The sequence below is a fragment of the Tamandua tetradactyla genome, chromosome 12, assembly GCF_023851605.1.
Source record: "Tamandua tetradactyla isolate mTamTet1 chromosome 12, mTamTet1.pri, whole genome shotgun sequence".
In the NCBI taxonomy this organism is placed as follows: domain Eukaryota; kingdom Metazoa; phylum Chordata; class Mammalia; order Pilosa; family Myrmecophagidae; genus Tamandua; species Tamandua tetradactyla.
This window is the reverse complement of record NC_135338.1, coordinates 71,197,274-71,216,006: the sequence shown is the minus strand read 5'-3', so window position 1 is coordinate 71,216,006 and position 18,733 is coordinate 71,197,274. Positions and strand designations below refer to the sequence as shown.

Here is an 18,733-nt window from a genome sequence, read left to right as displayed (position 1 = left end):
TTTTTTACATGGGCTGGGGCCGGGAATCGAACCGAGGTCCTCCGGCATGGCAGGCAAGCACTTTGCCCGCTGAGCCACCGCGGCCCGCCCCAGCATTCACATTTTGACCTCACTGAAAGCCCTGGACCGGGAGCCCTTAGGCCCTACCTCCTGTTTAAGCTCCATCACTTGCTAACAGGGTGACCTACGGGAATCACTTAATCTAAGCTATAAAATCTAGGTAATTATCTGACTTCTGTCTACCACACAGGCCTCTTGTGAAGCTCATATGAAGTAACAGTTATAAAAGTACTTTGAAAAACATGTTGTCACTGTTCCATAACAAATCCCGATTGTTATTTTTTATTATTGACCAGATGATCTTTGGAATTTAGAGCCTTCTGTTCCTTTCGTAATTTTGTCGTTATGTCCATGCACGCGGCTGCACGTGAGTGTGTGTATGTGCACGTGCCTGTGTGTATTCACTCCGAAGGTTTGTTAATTTTCAAATGGGACAGCAGGACCAGGCCTAGATCACAGGTTTACCCCCGCTTCCCCAGCCCCACTTCCCCGGAGAACTGTCCATGGATGAGGACAGCAACCATTTGTTTATTCAGCTCCTCTCTTCCTGCCTACTCTCTTGGAGACTATTTGCATTTCATCATTTCATCATTAATCTGGAGCAAATTGTATTGCCCTGTGTCCGAGTGGGCTCCTTCATCATTCTGCACAGGGAAGCTTGCTGTTAATTAAAGTTCACAAAGCCACATGCCGATTTCCTGAACCTCACTTGATACCTGGGGAGTCTTGTTTCATACAAGGGGGTGGAAACCACGTGGCCTCATCTGCATTTCTCTTTGGAAAATTTCCCCAGCTTCCCTGGGCAGTTAGCAGAGAAGGCAGGTACATCTATCTGAGATGTCCACACCACTGGTTTTGGTAGTTTAGGTTTTCCTTCTTCAAGGAAAGTTTTGTTTCTATACCTTCTGAAGCAGAAATTCCACTTAGTCTGTGACTTGTTTGACAAGAAGTTACCTGATGATGCTAACCAGATAAGTGGTGTTTTAATGTGCTTTGGTTTCTAAATCGGAAACCTTAGCCCTTTCCAGTACTTTGTAGCAGAGCTGGGCTCACTGTACGTACATTTTTGCCTGTAGGTTAGGAAAGATTGGAGCCAGATTTTAAGCTTGAATTACTCTGATCTCAGACAAGACTCCAAAGAGCCCTTGTTTGTTTCTTGTGGCATTTCATTAGTTATCAGAACAAAGATCACATTTGCTCTAAGAATGCTGCATTGAACCTCCTCCAAGTCATTCGTAACGGCAGGTTCCAGAGGAATGCTGTGATGGGCTTTGGAAAAAGCCTGACTGTAATATGTGTATCCCAGAAGAGGGGTCTCAACTCTGCACCTGGGATCACTAAAGCTTCTTTAGCAAGTGCCTGGTGCCAGCCCCGGATGAGATGCTTTCATGTGAGGCTGGTAGAGGGCAAATTTCCTGCTGTACTCTGGATCATTGTCCTGTCTTTTACATATCCCACCTGCAGGAGCCTCTACCCATTGTTGATTCAGCTATAGGAATAATAACCGTTTATATAGTACCTGCTGTGTACAACATTATTTACACATGTCATTTAACCCTTACACAGCCCTGTTTTACAGTTGAGGCTGAGCTGACATAGGATACCCAGCATCCTGTTCCAGCAAGGTGCAGAGCTGGGATTTCAACTCAGGGTTGCCTTACTCCAAAGCCTCTGCTCTTCCCACTGCCACCTTGAAGCTATAATTTGGATACAGGTAATTTACTGGAATGTGAGATGGCTCTGGGGGACCCCTGCTGTGGTTGAGCTATATTATAAATCTCTTCCTTGTTGGTTCTCTTATAAGGTGCTAATAGCTCCTCCATAGTTTTTTTCCATTCATAGACTCTTTCCTGAATATATAATTCTTTTGGCTCATCTCTAATAATCATAACAACAGCAGTGTTTACTGGGAGTTTAATATATGTAGTTAGGTTAAACGATGCCCTCCCCTCTCCCAGAAATACCAGGTCCTAGCCCCTGGGTCCTGTAAATGTTACCTCATTTGGAAAATGGGTCTTTGAAGATATGGTTAAGTTGAGGATCTTTAGATGGGGAGATTATCCTGAATTATCTGGGTGGGCCCTAAATGTTATCATAAGTGTCCTTATAAGAGAGAGACACAGAGAGATTTGACACAGACACAGAGAAGAGAAGGCAATGTGAAGGTGGGGCAGAGCGGGTGATGTGAAGATAGAGCAGAAAAGGATTTGAAGATACCTCGACAATTGGAGTGATGTGGCCACAAGCCATGGAATGCCAGCAGCCACTGGAAGCTGAAAGAGGCAAGGAACAGGTTTTCCTCTAGAGCCTCTGGAGAGAGTGTGGACCTGCCAACCCCTTGATTTAGGCTGGGTGAAATTGATTTGGGATTTCTGGCTTCCAGACTGTGAGGGAATAAACTTTTGTTGTTTTAAGCCACCAAGTTTTGGTCATTTGTTATAGCAGCCAGAGGAAACTAATACACTCTGTATAAGGCTCTAAGCCTCATAGGACTCGGAGGTAATGTGTCCTCTTGTATATTAACTCAGGGTTTAGATAGACAAGGTGATGGGCCTCATCACAGAGCTAGTAGGTTGCAGAATAGGGATCTGAACTAGAAAGTCTGGCTTCAGGGCCCTGCTCTCAACCACTGTTCTAGATTCTCTTCCTACCCCCCACTCCTTCTCAGCCTAATATCTCAGGTCAGCCCTTGCCCTTGTCCTTTTCCTCTTCCTGGTGACCTCCAGGCACACAATATTTTCTTTAGTCCCTCATGAATCTTTTTTTTTAGATGTATGATCATCATTTCTTAGTGCATTTGCATCGATTTAAAAAAGAAATAGCAAGACAACAGAAAAAGAAATAAAATGATATAGAAAAAAAATAAAAAATACAAAAAATATATATAAAAAACAGAACAAACAAACAAAAAAAAACTATAGCTCAGATGCAGCTTCATTCAGTGTTTTAACATAATTACATTGCAATTAGGTTGTATTGTGCTGTCCATTTTTGAGTTTTTGTATCTAGTCCTGGTGCACAGTCTGTATCCCTTCAGCTCCAATTACCCATTATAGGGTAAGATAATGGGTAATTGGACCTCATGAATCTTATTCATATAAAACATTTGGTTACCATGTGGAGTCAGGAGCACTTAAGTGGGATTTCCCTTTTCCTTGGTGATTGGAACACAGTTCATCAAGGTCTAATGCTAAAAATGTTTTCTTTCTGGATTTTGGGGGAAACAGTAATATTTCCCCTGTTTCCCAGTGAAATGCTCATTCCAGATAGTCCATCTCTATAATCTCCTGTGAATGGCAATTCAGTATTTAGAAGCTCTACTATATTGCAGGTTTTTTAGCCTATGGAGAGCTTACCATTTATTCTGTTGGTAACATTGGTTAATATTACAATAATATCAGTTCACACAGACTTACTAGCTTGGGCAAGTTGTTTAATGTCTTTGAGACTCAGTTTCGTCCTTTATCAAATAGGAGTAATGACCTTCTTTCCTGTTTGCACTGATGTGGGATAACATACATAAAGCACTTGACAGGTGTTCAGTAAATGATTGCTATCTTGAAATACTGAATGTATTCATTTATATATCCTACACTAAATATTTGGGGGCATGGAGTAAAATTTTAGAACAAATCCGTGTTCCTTTCAATTCACTGACAGTTGACAGTCGTGTACCTAAATGACTTCCACTAATGTGAGGAAGAAAATTATATATCATGCATTACAAATAATCATTATACTTGAAATAGTTCATCATTATAATAAATAAAAAATGAAGTGATATATGCTAAGTAGGTACATATAAGGTGGTATAAAAATTCAGACTGGAGAGATGACTTCTAGAACATGGGAGAAATATTTTCACTTCCTCCATAGAACCTATCATATAAAAGATGGTCAGGAAATGCTCGTTGGCATTTTAATATTATTGCTGTTGTATTAATGAATTCAGTAGCACTTACAGAAAATAGTTCTTCAACTTCCTTCAACCAGCGGGAGCCAGCCTCTAGGATAGGGGGCACTATCTGAGCATCTCCAGGGGAAAGGGGTTAGGAGCTGGCATTTACATAGCATCAGCACTAGCACTAGCCAGGCACTGTGCTCCAGAGGTGATCTCATTTGGTTTCCCCTAAAACCCTATGGTGCTGGAGGGCCGCTCAGGTTCAGATTACAACCCACATGAGCAGAAGGTTTGACTCCCAAGAGATCTCTTCTCAGTTATGCTGGAGAAATGAATGCATTTACTGTTTTTTTCATGCAAAGCCTATTAGTATTGTTCCCTCCCATATTTGGCTGCCTGTTCCTGCAATGAACCTGACCCATCAAGGTTAATGGTGCTGTATCTCTTGCCTGAATTCAGGGCTGTGCAGCTGTCTTGGCGACCACCATTTATGGAATGTCCCCTGAGGGCCAACCCTCTTCTGGGCACTTTACCTGCATTATTTCATTTAATCCACACAGCAGACAGATACAGTAGGCATTGTTCTCCCCAGTTTATCACTGGAAATAGACTCAGGGTGACTTGCCTCTGACTACACAGGTAATAAGTGGCTGATGGGGCTGTCTGCTGGAATACATGGGCTCTTTCTACTATCCCATGTTGCCCCTTTTGTCCCAGCTGATTGCTTACTCTCAATATCTTCAGGGATGCCTTGCTGGGAACAAAATAGAATGAGGCAATCATTATCCTTTGCCATTGAGTCTCCGACATTAACTCAAACTTAAATAAAAATGCCTCTCTCATGGACTTTCAAGCTCATTTCTTGCAAATCCAAAAACAGTGGCCTCTTCTCTGGCCAGATTTATCTCCCTACTGGGAGTGCACACTGGATTTCAACTCCTGGGTGCCCTTGTACAGCGAATAACCTACTCAACTCTAAGTGGCATCTGCAGCCCTTGACGCCATTGCTTCTTATTGGCCTGAAGTTGGTTTCTTTGAGGGCCCATTTATGTGTCCTTATTCATCCATACTCTGGACCCAGACTGATTCCTGCAGGTCTGTGCTGGAAACCCAGGATCATTCAGCTGCATAGCAGCACCTATGAGCAGTAGGGATGACTTGCTCTTAGAGATACTTGGCTGCTTTTCAAATAGGATCCTCTAAAAAAGGAGAGCCCGTTGGCAACATACTGGAATCAGTCTACGTCATCTTGTGAAATCATTGTCCCCAGAAAGAATGGGTCTGCTCTCAAGGTTGCTGTCATGTTTTGTTTAATGTTTTGAGTGGAGGCAGCCCATGGACCTCACCTCCTGAGAGGCCGCTGGGTAGGTCCCTGAGGATGGGGTTTTCTTGAAGCTTACCTTCCTAGGGCAAAAAGGATCCTTTGAACTCTGAGCTGCTCTAGAGCCACCTTTGTGCCTCCTTTCCCTAGGCTGCTTGCTTCCTGACTCCTGGTAGGCTCCTGAATCCATCTGTGGAAAGATCTCTTTCCCTTTATTAAAACAGATTTACCACTTCCCCCTGTGCCCACCCCCTCTCCCTAAAGCATGCTTGTAAATCTTTGGAATCCTTCTTTGAGTGCTCAGAGCAAACCTGACAGCTGATTCTCAGTATGGTCTTTAGATCTGGACTTTCAGCATTTCCTGGGACAGGTCTGAGCAAACTGGCTAATGTGTGTGCAAGACCATGTGCCACACAGTAGGCAACCAGGAAAGCCTTTGTTTGTATCATAATTTTTAGTTCTCTGACGGGTCAGAGTTTTGCCTCTTATCTTCAGTAGACACCAGATAATTTATTGCCTAGAACAGCCCTTGCAGTAGTGTCAATCACCTGAACTTCTTAAAAGACATCTGCATGCAGCCTAAGCATTTGCATGCATTCTGTTTGAACTTAGCACGATATCCTTTCTCCCTTTGTCCGGTGATCATGATAGAATAGGGTGAGTTTTAGGGAAATGGGGCTCTCTCTCCAGTTTTAGCCTGCTAATTCCTTTCAGTCCAGCTTGATGTGGATCATCTGGCTTCTTGGTGAACACACATTTTTGGTTCTTAGTTGCTGCTCTCTTCCCATTCTTCTTCCCTGTAATTTGGGCACTTAGGTCTCTAGGTGACCGATGGCTTTGACTTGTGTTTTCTCCAGCTCTCTTTGCTTCCCATCTGGATGTGTGGGTGGCCTTGACTTACTTATTGCACCTGAGAGCTTTTTTGTCTCTATTAAATGATCCACAGAGGTAGCATTATGGATTCCTCACTTAGAAATGTTGAGCTATTAATTGCTCAGTGTGTTATTTCAACAAACATTCACTGAGTACCTATTGTGTCAGACCCTCCCTGCTGCTGTCAGAGATTATATATCTGAATCAGAAATTTATAAGCTTTGCCCTTCAAGAACTAAAATACCTGTGAGGGAGATAAGAGTTCTCTTTCATTTGTTTGCATATGGGTATCCAGTTCTCCCAGCACCATTTGTTGAAGAGACATTTCCTTCCCAACTGAGAGCACTTGGCAGCCTTATCAAAAATCATTTGGAAATAAGTGTGTTATTGTACCTTTCATCCCAATAATTTCTTTTATCTTTCTTTTTATACTTTAAACTTCTTCTTTATGCTCATACATTGTCTTCTCATTATCATTTATCTCTTTATAAATTTTTTCCTTCATCTCCTTGATTGATTTAGGAGATTGTTTGCACATCTTGGATTAGTTGTCCCAACTTCTGAGTCTTCTCTGAAGTTTTAATTTGTTAACTTGGCCATATATCTCTGCTTCTTAGTATGGCTTGCAATATTTTGCTGATGTCTGGGCATCTGATCACCATTTTTCTATAGTTTTATTGTTTAATGGCTTTGTATTAGGGCTCTTCACTGATGCTTTGTCTAACTCATTCTAGATTTTAGAATAGCTTGTGTTTATTCAGATTTTCTCAGCTCTTCTTCACGTGATTCTTGCATCTGTATATGCAGTGTGATTTTTAAAGACTGCACTTTTTGTTTTACCTCCAGGAGAGAGCTTCTTTTCCTCTACTCTTTCTCTGGGAATCTTGATGTGTTCTGTTTTTCTGCAGACCTTTCTCCCCAGCTCCCGTGATTGTTTAAATTCTCTCCCTCATTCAGCTTCCCTACACTTTTCGTTTCTGGGACCTGTCTTATCTTATAGCAGTTCAGTTTAAACCCTCACCCCCACCCGCTTTTCTTTTTCAGTGAGTCTTTTCTGCCTCCACGTTTTCCCTGTTAGGGTGTCCTGCCCCAGAGAGCCAGATTGGGTCAATCCACAAAGGTGGGTCACTTTTGAAAAGTCAGTTTGCCTTTAGGTGGTCCAGCTGACTGGAACTGGATTGAGGGAGGGCACAGCAGTTCTTGGCTGCATTTCTCTCCTGGTCTTCCCCCACCTCCCCTCAGGGGCCCTTTTGTATGCAGCACTCTCTTCAGTGGCTGGTGTTCTGCCGAGTCTCTGCAGATTAAGGTCCCTATACCTGGGTCTGCCTGGAGTTCTAACTTGCTGCTCTGAGTCACTCTCCAGTCTCTGTCCATGGTGGGAAGGACTGGACTGTGCTGCCTCAGTGTGACTCACAAGCGTCATGGGACCAAGTGACGGGGAGGGGAATGGGGATGGACTGGAGGTCTGGGATGGTCTTTTCCTACTCGAAATTTTTCTGTTTCTTTGAGTCAGCATTTGTGGAGTCCTTCAGAGTTCTCAGCAAATTTACTAAATCTCTGGGGAGGCTTTCTCAGGGGATGGATTATGTTGCCATGTTGATGACTCACTCCTTTAATAGAGGCAGTGATAAGGGTTGTGTTTATAAAGACAGATCTAATGGAGAGAGAAGTTCAGAGTACATGAGGTTCCTGATTTGGGTTCCTGATGGATGGAGATGCTCTTAGCTAAATGGGGAATACCCGCTGTGATATCATCACTGAAAATCTTGGCTTGGAGAGTCTGTGAGTTATTGCTTATGTTTTCCAAGCATAGTCAGACTACTGAAGCTTCCAGATGTGTGATGATGAGCTTTGCTAATTTACAATCTTTCTGGAACTATCTGACTGTTATTGACAGTGACATTTCAGAAGAATGTTTGTTCCCTATTTCTCTCCAGTCTTTGGGGCATCTAAAACTAGTTATTTTTGTGTCCAGTTGAAATGTCTGTGTATTTAAGAACTGTGTATTATACTGACTTGGTTTCTCTTCATGGTGTTGCTAAAGACGAGACAGAGCCTTAGAGAGAGTTCTAGTGGGAAATCTCTGTATTTTTTCTTCATGGTACTTCCCACATCCATGAACAGTTACATTTTTTAGAAATTTGAGTCGAAGTCACGTTAGTGTTCTTTTATATCACTGTCATAAATTGAAATCCTATACAGAAGTCAAAAATAGGTATTTCTAATGATAGTACAAAAAGGTGAGCAAGGACAGATGAGGCTGCCTCAACTCAACCCTCTCATTAGGCTTCCCAGTGGAAGTTTCATTTTCCAGAAATGTATCCTGCATGTGCATGCATTTTCATATACTTATCCATTTTTCTCTTTTCTTTTCCTTTCTTTGGTTCTTTCTGTCTTTTCTTTTTTGCTTAACTACATTTTGGAGACCTTTCTGTATATATTCCACTGCCTCATTCTTTTAAATAGCTTCCTAGTACGCCAGCATTTGTGTGTACCATCATCTGACTAGTCCCTTATTCCCCTGTTGAAGGTTGCTTAGGTTTTCTCAGGTTTATAATTTACAGTCACAACTCAGATATGCAAAATGCAATTTGTTGTTCCATAACTAAACTTGTCATGGCTCATGGACTGCTATTCCTACTGCAACAGGAGAACATTGCCAATTCCAGGAAACACAGACACTTTGTGTTAAACATCATCAGTTCAGTCAGGATTCTCCCCCTTGCTCTTACTCTCCTTTTCCCCTCTCCCTGGGGGTGGCCTGGGTCCCCAGGGAAGGAGCGTGTGTGCATTCTTGGTGAATGGGGTCTGCTTTGCTTTACTGACTGCCTTCTGCCCTTGCTGCAATTGCTCCCACAATCTCCACACGTGCCTCTCTGACCTCTGGTTGCCCAGGGCCATGTGCTCTGTGTCTTTGCTAGAACCACAGTAGACCCCTTTGGGTTGACCCATGAACTCATGTGGTATGAAGCGCTGCACCCTGACACCTCCCTCAGCTGTTACTGATCCCTTGGCCAGGTGACATGCTGGACACAGGCTTCTCCACGAAGCTGGCAGGTCTCTTCTCTCAAGGTCCCTAAGCGGTCTAGGGTTTCTCTTGCCCCCTGTGCCCAGCCAGCATGGAGCCCAGCTCCCATTCCCCAGGGCTCAGGCATGCTGGCCTAAACTCTGCTTTACTGCCTCTCAGCTCTTCCTACACTACCTGCTGGTGGCTTCTTAATTTCCTTTGGATTTGGAAAATAATTCCAAAGTTCCTACACCTTCTTTGTTTCTTTGGTATAAACTTTCTGCTTTCTGTGCCCCAGACTTTGGCTCTTGCCATTTGCAAAGCCCAGTTTTTAAAAATTGTGGGGAAATCTTCTGTCTCCTTATGCTGATCCCTTTGAATCTTCCCTTCTCTGGGCGGTAACCTCCACTTCATCTTAGAATAGCTGGAGGCAGGGGGAGGGAGGTGCGAGGAGAGATTAGTGAGAGGGGAAATGCACTAGCTAGTACCTTAGAAACGTCATCCTGTTTCAAGCCGAGCTGCTGCGAGCCTCCTGCACCCAGATCTCTGTGTACCTATATAAGTACACACAAAGAATAATTCCTAGGCAAAATTCCTTCTGCCCAGATTTTTTAAAAAAAGTCTTTTAAAGATGCATTTGGTCACATTAATGGATTTTGGAAAAAGCATTTCACTTAATAGTAATTGCAAATCACCTCCCTCCTGCCCCAAACTTATTTAAATTGCCAAGTGGAAATGCTTTGTTTCTTGGAGGAGAAGAGAAGGGGGAAAAGAGCATGTGTAGTTTGAAAGCTGGTGTAGAGGGAAACCCTTAGATGTGGCATTCCCACATTTGTAACCTGGATCTGTGAACTCCGCGTCCTGCTTCAGCAGGCCTGTCTTAGGTGCTAAGTCTGGCCTGGTAAATTTGCCCCAAATGGTCTTGGTTTGAGTTTGGTTTTTGATATATAATGACAATGCAAAGTGCAAATTCAACATAAAGGATCCCTTTAAATTATATGGATATTACTCATTAGGTTTACAGAAATTCATTAGGACCATAGATTTTCTCAGAAGTATCTAGAACAGTCCCTTACATCCATTCCTGATCCTATCACCTGTCTCCAGGAATAAGTAAGCCTCCATCTCACGAGCCTCCTTCCCATCTTACCTGTGGAAGAATTTATTCATATTTACCTAGCAACTTAGGTACCTGATGGTAAGGAATGCCCCCTGTCAACACTGTAAAACCTGGAACCTCCACAGTGAAGCAGTGCAGGGAACTTCCCACATGCAGAGGGACATCTTGCCCAGCTCACTTCTCTGAGTCCCGCTTCCCCTGGGGCTCTCAGGCTCCGTCCCCTGTGTGTGCTCACAGGCGGGCCCCCACGCTGCTGGGCTGTTGAAGGGTTCATGTTAGCACAGCTGAGCGAGGCTGGACTCTCAGAGACTCCACTGAGCTCTAAGGGAGAATAAAAGGGAAATAAACATGGATAGTGTAAGACAGGCAAACAGTCTGGCTTCCGGAGGGTAGGGTTCTTACTCTGTCCATTCCACTCCGTTCTGGAAACTTAGAAAAGAGGTGGGAAGCCATGCTGTGGCCACCGATTGCTAACAGCTTTGCCTAGGTGACTGTGACTCTGACCGGTAAGCCTGGGGCACCCATGACCTCTCAATTCTTCCTTCCTTTTGAGAGTGAAGGCTGAGTCCCAGCCCCCGCTGGACCCTCCTTTCCATTCTGAGCTCCAGTTTCTTCCCCACACCATATTCCTACATAGAGGAAGGTGGCCTGGTCCTCAGTGCCACAACGGTATAAAAAATATTTTTTAAAAATATGATATTTTAAATAGCATAAAAGAAACAAATGAAATAACAAGGGAGGAGGGATCCTTGACTTTGGTGATTTGCAGCTTCAGCTTTTCAGCAGTCACTTATGAGCACCTAGTATGGGCCAGTCATTGTACTAGGTTCTAGGGACATAAGATAAGTTAGACATAGCCCCACCCTCAAGGTGCCCGCATCTAGAAAAGTAAGGCAGGCGTGTAAGCAAATAAGTGTGATGAAAGATTATTGTGCTGTGAGAATATTACACAGCGTCAGGTGGAGGGCAAAAGAAAAGGACATCGATTCTGTGGATTGGAGTTTCAGGGTGAGGTTTGGACCTGGCAGATTTCCAGAAACATTGATTAATGAAGCATTTAATTGAATGAAGTAACTTAATGAAGCATTAATTCCAGGAAGAAATGCTTCAGCTAAGTCCTGGAGGGAGAGTAGGTAGTCATTTCAGGCAGTGGTCTTGGGAAGGAGCAGCCTCGGAGGAGCCAGCAGCCTGTGCAAAAGCACAAAGATGAATGGGGCCAGCCTGTGGGGAAACTGCAAGGAACAGGGTGGGTGAGTGGTCTTTGCAATTCCTGGACAAGACATGTGGCAGGAGCTGTGCTGTGCAGTTGGGGTTGGCTGAGCTGGGAGTTTGGATTTGATACACAGAGGCAGGGAGAGAGGCAGGAAGACATCTGCCTTGGGAACCTTACAGGGATGGTGGCCATGGCCAGCGAGTTAGAGCCCAGCTCTTAGTGGGGCCCGGGACGGGCAGCATCAGCTCCATCTAGGAACTTGCTAGAAATGCAGAGTCCCGGGTCCCATCCCGGAACTCCTAACCCAGACTCTGTTTAGGAGGTGGGTCCCAGTAGTGTGGTCCAGTAAGGTCTCCAGGTGATACTGATGCTCGCTCCAGTTTGAGAAGTAATAAGATAGAAAATATAGGAAGACCTGGAGGGGGAATGGTGTTGTGAGCAAAAGCTGGTGAATTCAGGCTCGGGGAGTTCGTGGGAACATCTGAGTGGCGCGGCGCAGTCTAGATCCTCACTACGTGAAGTGCGGCGCTAGAGCCCCGACTAGGCATCATGCTGGAGCTCATTATGAATGCAGAACCTGCCTGGCCCAGGTCTGAATACGAAGCTGCATTTTGATAAGATCCCCGGATGAGTTGCCTGGATGTCACAGGCGAGAAGCGGGTGCTCCCCTAAAGGTTGGGTGTGTGTGTGGGGGCTGGTGCTCAGGAAAGGAGCCTGCGCGGGAACTAGAAGTGCGGGAGTTGCCAGTTGTGGGCGGCGGTGGTCGACCACACTTTTCCCGAGTAAGTGTTTAGCGTAGGGACGACGTGGGCTGGGCATGGTGTCTCTGCTTGAATCCTCCCGCTGGCTTGTCAGGACTAACATCACGGAGCTGGACAGCACCACACACAATGAGCTCCTGGATGGCAGCCAGTGTGTCCTAAGCGAAATACTTTATGTGGTTATTACCCTTTCCAAAATGCTGTTTGCAGCCATTAATTAAAGAAAAAAAAAACATTTCCCCAGACATCCGTGGTAGATAAGTAGAAGAACTGGGACTGGAACCTGTGTCAGCACCCTAAATGTCGTGTTCTTGGATTGAGCTGTACTCGGCGAGTGCGGAGACAGAGGGGAACCTCTGCATTTATTTATGATGACATGGCTGGAAATGTGAATAAGTGGAAAAAAATCACAGGTGATTCTTTTAGAAGGCGCTCAACTAAGGCTTATTAAATGTCGTTGAAACAAATGGTGGTTAATGCTTTCAGAATAAAAAACTGCTTTCCCATTGATAAACTTAATTTGATCCTCACAACATTCTTGTAAGAAGGCAAGATGATAATTATCATGCTCTTATTTAAAAAAAACAGCATTATTGAGATATCATTCATATACCGTAATGTCATCCTTTTAAATTGAACAATCAGTGGTTATTCACAGGATTGTGTAACCATCACCACTATCTAATTCTAGAATATTTTCATTACCACATACCTATTAGTAGTCACTGCCCATACTCTCTACCCCCCAGCCTCTAGAAACCACTGCTCTACTTTCTTTATCTGTGGATTTTCCTATTCTTGGTATTTCATATAATTTGAATCATACAGTATGTACCCTTAGTGTTTGCCTTCTTTCACTTAGCGTAATGTTTTCCAGGTTCATCCATGTTGTAGCACACATTACTTTTTATAACTGAATAGCATTCCATTGTATTGATATACCACACCTTGTTTATTCATCAGTTGATAAGCATTTGGGTTTTTCCTACTTCCTGGCTATTTTGAATAATGCTTCTATAAATGTTCATGTATAAGTTTTGCATAAACATATGTTTTCAATTTTCTTGGGTATATATAACTAGGAATGGAATTGCTGGGTTATATGGTACCTCAATGTTTAACATTTTGAGGAACTGCCAAACTGTTATGTGACCACACAATTTTAAATTCCCACTGGCAGTGTCTAATTTCTCCATGTCCTCATCAACTTCTTATTGCCTGTATTTTTTTATTCTAGCCGTCTTAGTAGGTGTGAAGTTGTCATGCTTTCATTTTTTTAAGTAAGAAAATGGAAGGTACATTATCTGCCAGAGTTTGTAGCACTAGTAAATGGCCAAGCTCATGCTTTGATTTGTTTTTTTCAAAAGCAAATACTTATATGATGCATAATCTATGTCATGCATTGTTTTAAGTCTTCTGCTCTTATTAATTCAATTATCTTTACAAAAACCTGTAAGAGGGCAGGCCGTGGTGGCTCAGTGGCAGAGTTCTTGCCTACCATACCGGATACCCAGATTCGATTCCCGGTGCCTGACCATGCCAAAAAAAAAGAAAAGAAAAACCTATAAGAAAGGCAATATTACCATCTTTACTTATAAATGAATATAGCTCTGGGACTAAGGTGAGGCAAGTGAGATGCTCTGAGCACAAAATTTAAGGAAACACTCACTCTCAGTATCCAGCCAGCACTTGTACAACCTTGAGACCTTGCCTCACTCACCTCAACCTAATCCTGGCCCTGATTGAAGAAATTAAGGCATAGGAAGATTAAGTAACTTGTCCGACGTTTCAGAACTAGTAAGTGGTAGACCAGGAATTCGAACCCTTCAGAGTCCAAGTAGTTAAGCACTGTATGTCGCCTCCCACAGTTTTGATCTCCAAACTGTGCATTTTCCATTTACTTTCTCAAGGCCCCACTCTTAGAAATTTAGAAATTACCCAGAGCTTTAACTACGGAATCCAAAATAAAATTCCTGTACGTTTCCAAAGATGGGAGGACCAAATACAACTAATCAACTTACCAGTTCCTTCTCCTCTGCAATCACCCACCACATCTTGTGGAAAGATTAACTGGCCCCATGGATTTCTTTGGCCACGTCTTTGCTTATCATCACTACTCCACATAATAAATCTGCCCAGTTCCATGTAGACACCTTGCAAATGGTCAGATAGACTTTGTCCTGATGGGAACAGGGTCATTCCACATCACCAGATTATTAGCTCTCTTGAGTCGTAAGAAAAACAGTTGTTCTCCCAGCCAAAAGAGAATGGGTCTGCTGCTTGTCCAAGTGTTCTGAGCAGAAATCGTGATCTCATGATCACACCATCATTGGCTGCTCATTCTCTTTTGTTTGGTTACGGACTTTGGGAATCATCATCTTTCCAATGATGATGCTGTCTCAGTGGGTTTTGAATGATTCTCTGGTTCAAGCATGGCCTCACAGCAGGGAGTGGAAATACAAAAATATACATTCATGCATACATATGTTGTCTCCCTTGGGAGCGATGGGCAGCCTCTGACACTTACCTGAGTCATTGGCCAACAGCATGTTCTTCCTCTGCTCCCCAGTAATAAAATCAAGTTCATCTTCGTTCATCAGAAATTGCCAAGCATCTGGGCAGCCCATCCCAGGTGAGCAGATCTCTTTAATGATACAGACTCAGAGTTCCTTTTCAAAATTTCGTAACCATCTATGCCATTAAAATAGATACATTTTGCTGTTGAATTTTCACCCTTTTGTTTGGAATTTCAATCTGTTGTGTGACTTTGCTCCTCATTGCTGTGGGTCTGTGGACCAGCAGCATGGCCATCACTGGGGGCTTGTTAGAGATGCAGACTCTCAGCTTCTCCCACCTACCTAATCTGCACTGAGTCAGAATCTGCACTTTTGTAAGACCCGCAGGTGATTCGTATGCACAGTCAAGTTTGAGAAGCACATCTCCAGTGCATCTTCATTTCTCTGTTACCTGCAGCTGGTCTGTCCACCTAGTATTTATCTTAAGCCTTGAATTTTCGGTAGACTTGGGCTCTTTAAAAAGGAAAACAGAAAGAAACAGAAGTTCTTTCCTTCAGTTTTGCATGATGTCATTCATTTTACCTGGCCTGCCACAAGAAGGAAAAGGCAAATTACATCCAAGTTAGATTTAATTTTTAATACTACTTTTTAAATTGTGTCTCTTAAAGCGGTATGCTTGATCCCCTATCCTTAACTGAGTCCCACACATTGCTAAGATTAATTAAGCGATGCCTAAAGGCAAAATAAACACTTCAGGATGGTTTAATTCAAAACCATATCAGCTAAGAGTGAAGGTGCAATTAGTGATAAAGATGTTATTAATTAGTTGCGGTCTGTTAAATTTTGTCTTCAGTGGTTATAGAGGGTGAAGAAAGAAATTCCTCATAAGGGCAGAAATTAATGTTTCACCTTGATTGCCATTTTAATGAAGTTGTTTTAATCAGGCTATCCTCTAGAAACCCTTGGGCACATTTCCAGTTTTTCTTAAATGTAGAGTTAATTATTATGTAAGCATTTAATTTTAGCACTGGGGTCATTTAACGCAGTTCAGTCATTTTACAAATAAGAATTAGATGGCTTGCTGAAGTCCTTCCACAGAGTGTTGGAACTGTGCTTCCAGCTCTCAGACCAATGACTGTGAAACTTTCTTACATCCCTCCAGGCAATACTGCTTTCTCTCAGCTCTGAACTCCCAAAGCACACTTGTATGGCTTCCTAGGCTGTTACCCCATCCTGCCTTAGGTTCTAAGGTTAGGATCATTTGTAAGGTTAGGATCTTGAGAGCCGTGGATGATTCACTTTTAATGTTTTCACCTTTCCCTGCTCTGTGTTTTGCAAATAGTAACTGCACAATAAATGTATATGCAGCATCATACTAGAGCCAACTAGTATCTGCTTGCTAAAATCGATTATACCTTCACATTGGTAGCTTGAAATCAGCCATGGTAAGAGTATTTACCGCCTGGAAACTGGCAAATGCTACAAATCAGGGCTTTTTTTTGCCTTGGAAAGTCAGTGGTTAAACATTCATTAGCAAACCACTGTTTATATTATTTTCTTAAGGTCTCTCAGATCTTGACAAAATCTAAAGTTTCATACTAATGAGATGACCATGTACCCCTTACTCAACGTGGGCTACCTCAAGAGTTATGGAATAGCCAATTGTCCACCCCCCCTCTAATCTTTGTAGGGATTGCGTTTGACCCAAGTACAATTCAGGCCTAGGGAATGTATTAGAGTTTGGTTGCTTTGCAAAGTTCTACTTACCTGGAAATGCTTTCATGGCATGATGGTTTAGAACCTGGATCTGAAATATCAGGTACAATTGAATGTGAAAACAAAATTATTAACAGAAACAAAGTGAACAGGAAAGTTACTAAGGCTAAAATTGCAATCAGACCTTTATACTTCAGTGGTTCCTTAGAACCTACAAAAATGCCCAAACTCCCTGACATGAAAGTCACACACTGACTACAGCTTATTTTTCTAACCTTATTTTCAGTGACTCACATCATCCACTGTTCATCTATTGCTGATTCATTCCTACCTTCACTCTACTTTCCAGCCTCTGTATGTTTGTCCATAATGTTCCCTTCTCCTAGAGGTCCCTGCCCATACCTCCCTAACCCACCAGAGGCTCTCTCCAAAGCTTCCATTTCTACCCATCCGCATCTACCATGGACCTCTGCTTCTGGGTGGACATGAAGATGGTGTGAGTCTTTTCATTTCTTCTCCTGTGTCTCTCTTTAGGAGCAGGACCCGAGGTCCCATCGGCCCTGGGAAGTATGGTTATGGTAAGGCTCCATACATCTTACCACTGCAGACAGATACTGGACACATGCCACAGAGGCTTCGGAGGCAGAGACCCTCACCCCGGCATTCCAGGTCCCAAGGGCCATCTAGTCCTAGCCATGTCTACAGCCCTCCGGCCAACTGGGCCCCCCAGCATGGGAATCCGTACCAAAGCGACAACAACCCTCATCCTGCACTACAGCCCTCAGAGGCCTCCGTCTACCAGTTGCCTTTGACCCATGACCATGGCTTCCCTGCAGCCTCAAGTCTCTTCCACAGCCCAGAAATGAGCAGCACCCATGGAGTGGGGGCCCACAGGACAGCTCAGAGCTTCTCCCAGCCTGCCCGATCTTCAGCAATCTCGTGCATTGGGGCTTACAGGCAGTATAAGCTGTGCAACACCAACGTGAGTATATATCCCCTTGTCCTTGGCCTGGAAGCAGCGGTTGTTCTTATCTTTCTGTTGGTTAGCAGTGAGCGCAGGGAAGACGGCAAGGACATGATTTGGGGGGCCGCGTTAACAGTTTTTTTTAATCTTCCCTCTCTTTTCTCTCCATGTATACTTTAAAAAATAAAATTATTGCTTTATTAACTTATATATAGCTTATTAAACAGTTCGTTGACAATCACTTAATGATAGTATTAATTAGCTGTTGCTGTCTAACGAGCAAACTCCCAAACCTTGATGATTACATCAGCAGTATTTGTTTTTGCTCATGGATCTGTGGGTCAGGTACAGTTTTCCTGATTTAGAGTAACTGGTGGAGGTGCCAAGGAAATGGGGTTTTGGGTGGGATTGACTAGTGTAGTTACCATCCAATAAATTCCTAATGACTTCCTATTCCAGGCATAAACTCTTAGGCATTGTATCATGAAGTCTAGATGTCTTTGGGGAAGAGCTGGGACAGCTGAAGAGAAAACCCAGAGCTCTGGGCAATAGTTATTTACTAACTGGTATTTCAGTAGTTTCAATATCTGTATTACTGGTGCGTGTAGACTGAATACTCACTTTGAATATGAGTTCAATCTTTATTGATATCTTCATACATTTTAATAATACTACTATTATTATAAACTTGTACCAAACTAAGCACTTTTCTAACTTACCTCATTTAATCCCTTTCTAAACCCTAAGGACTTGCTGTTCTCTCTATTTTACAGTTGAAAAGGAAGGTCAAATAACTTGATGATTCCACGGCTAGTGAGTGGCAGAGCGAATTATCGATGTAAACTACATAAGATGACTAAATGTGTTTTTCTTAATATCAGTTTAAAGACTCTATGTAAAAGAGAAAGGAATAAGAGAATGTGTAAAGTTTAAATTTCTGAGTTGCTATATTTTTCATTAATGATTTAATCTGCCTTAACACTCAGTTACTGGGTGACCAGACAGCTGTTATATATTAGCTTCAATTTCCTCATTAAAAATATATTTCCTGCTATAGAGTCCATAGAAATGACTTAATTTGTGATCATAATAATTCCTTGGAATGCCTAGATTTCTTTTTTGCTTGTCCTCCCACTGAAAGACTTTAGGAATTATGAGTTTGCATAAAGCAGTACTTTTTCTAAACCTATTGCTAATCAGTCAACCCATACGACTTAATTGATCATGGCTGTTTGTAATGGACTAGGAACCATGAATGATAAAAGAGAAAGTAATATTATC

At 42.8% G+C, this 18,733-nt stretch overlaps 1 protein-coding gene across 4 annotated transcripts in view; it reads left to right on the top strand.

Annotated features, from left to right (window-relative positions):
• THSD4 (thrombospondin type 1 domain containing 4) overlaps window positions 1-18,733 on the top strand; it is a 691,564-nt gene that overhangs the window by 125,729 nt on the left and 547,102 nt on the right. For all 4 annotated transcript variants that reach the window (XM_077123893.1, XM_077123894.1, XM_077123895.1 and 1 more), the window contains one exon: window positions 17,023-17,470. In XM_077123893.1, coding sequence (XP_076980008.1) covers window positions 17,023-17,470 — 448 coding nt within the window. The remainder of the gene's footprint in view (window positions 1-17,022; window positions 17,471-18,733) is intronic.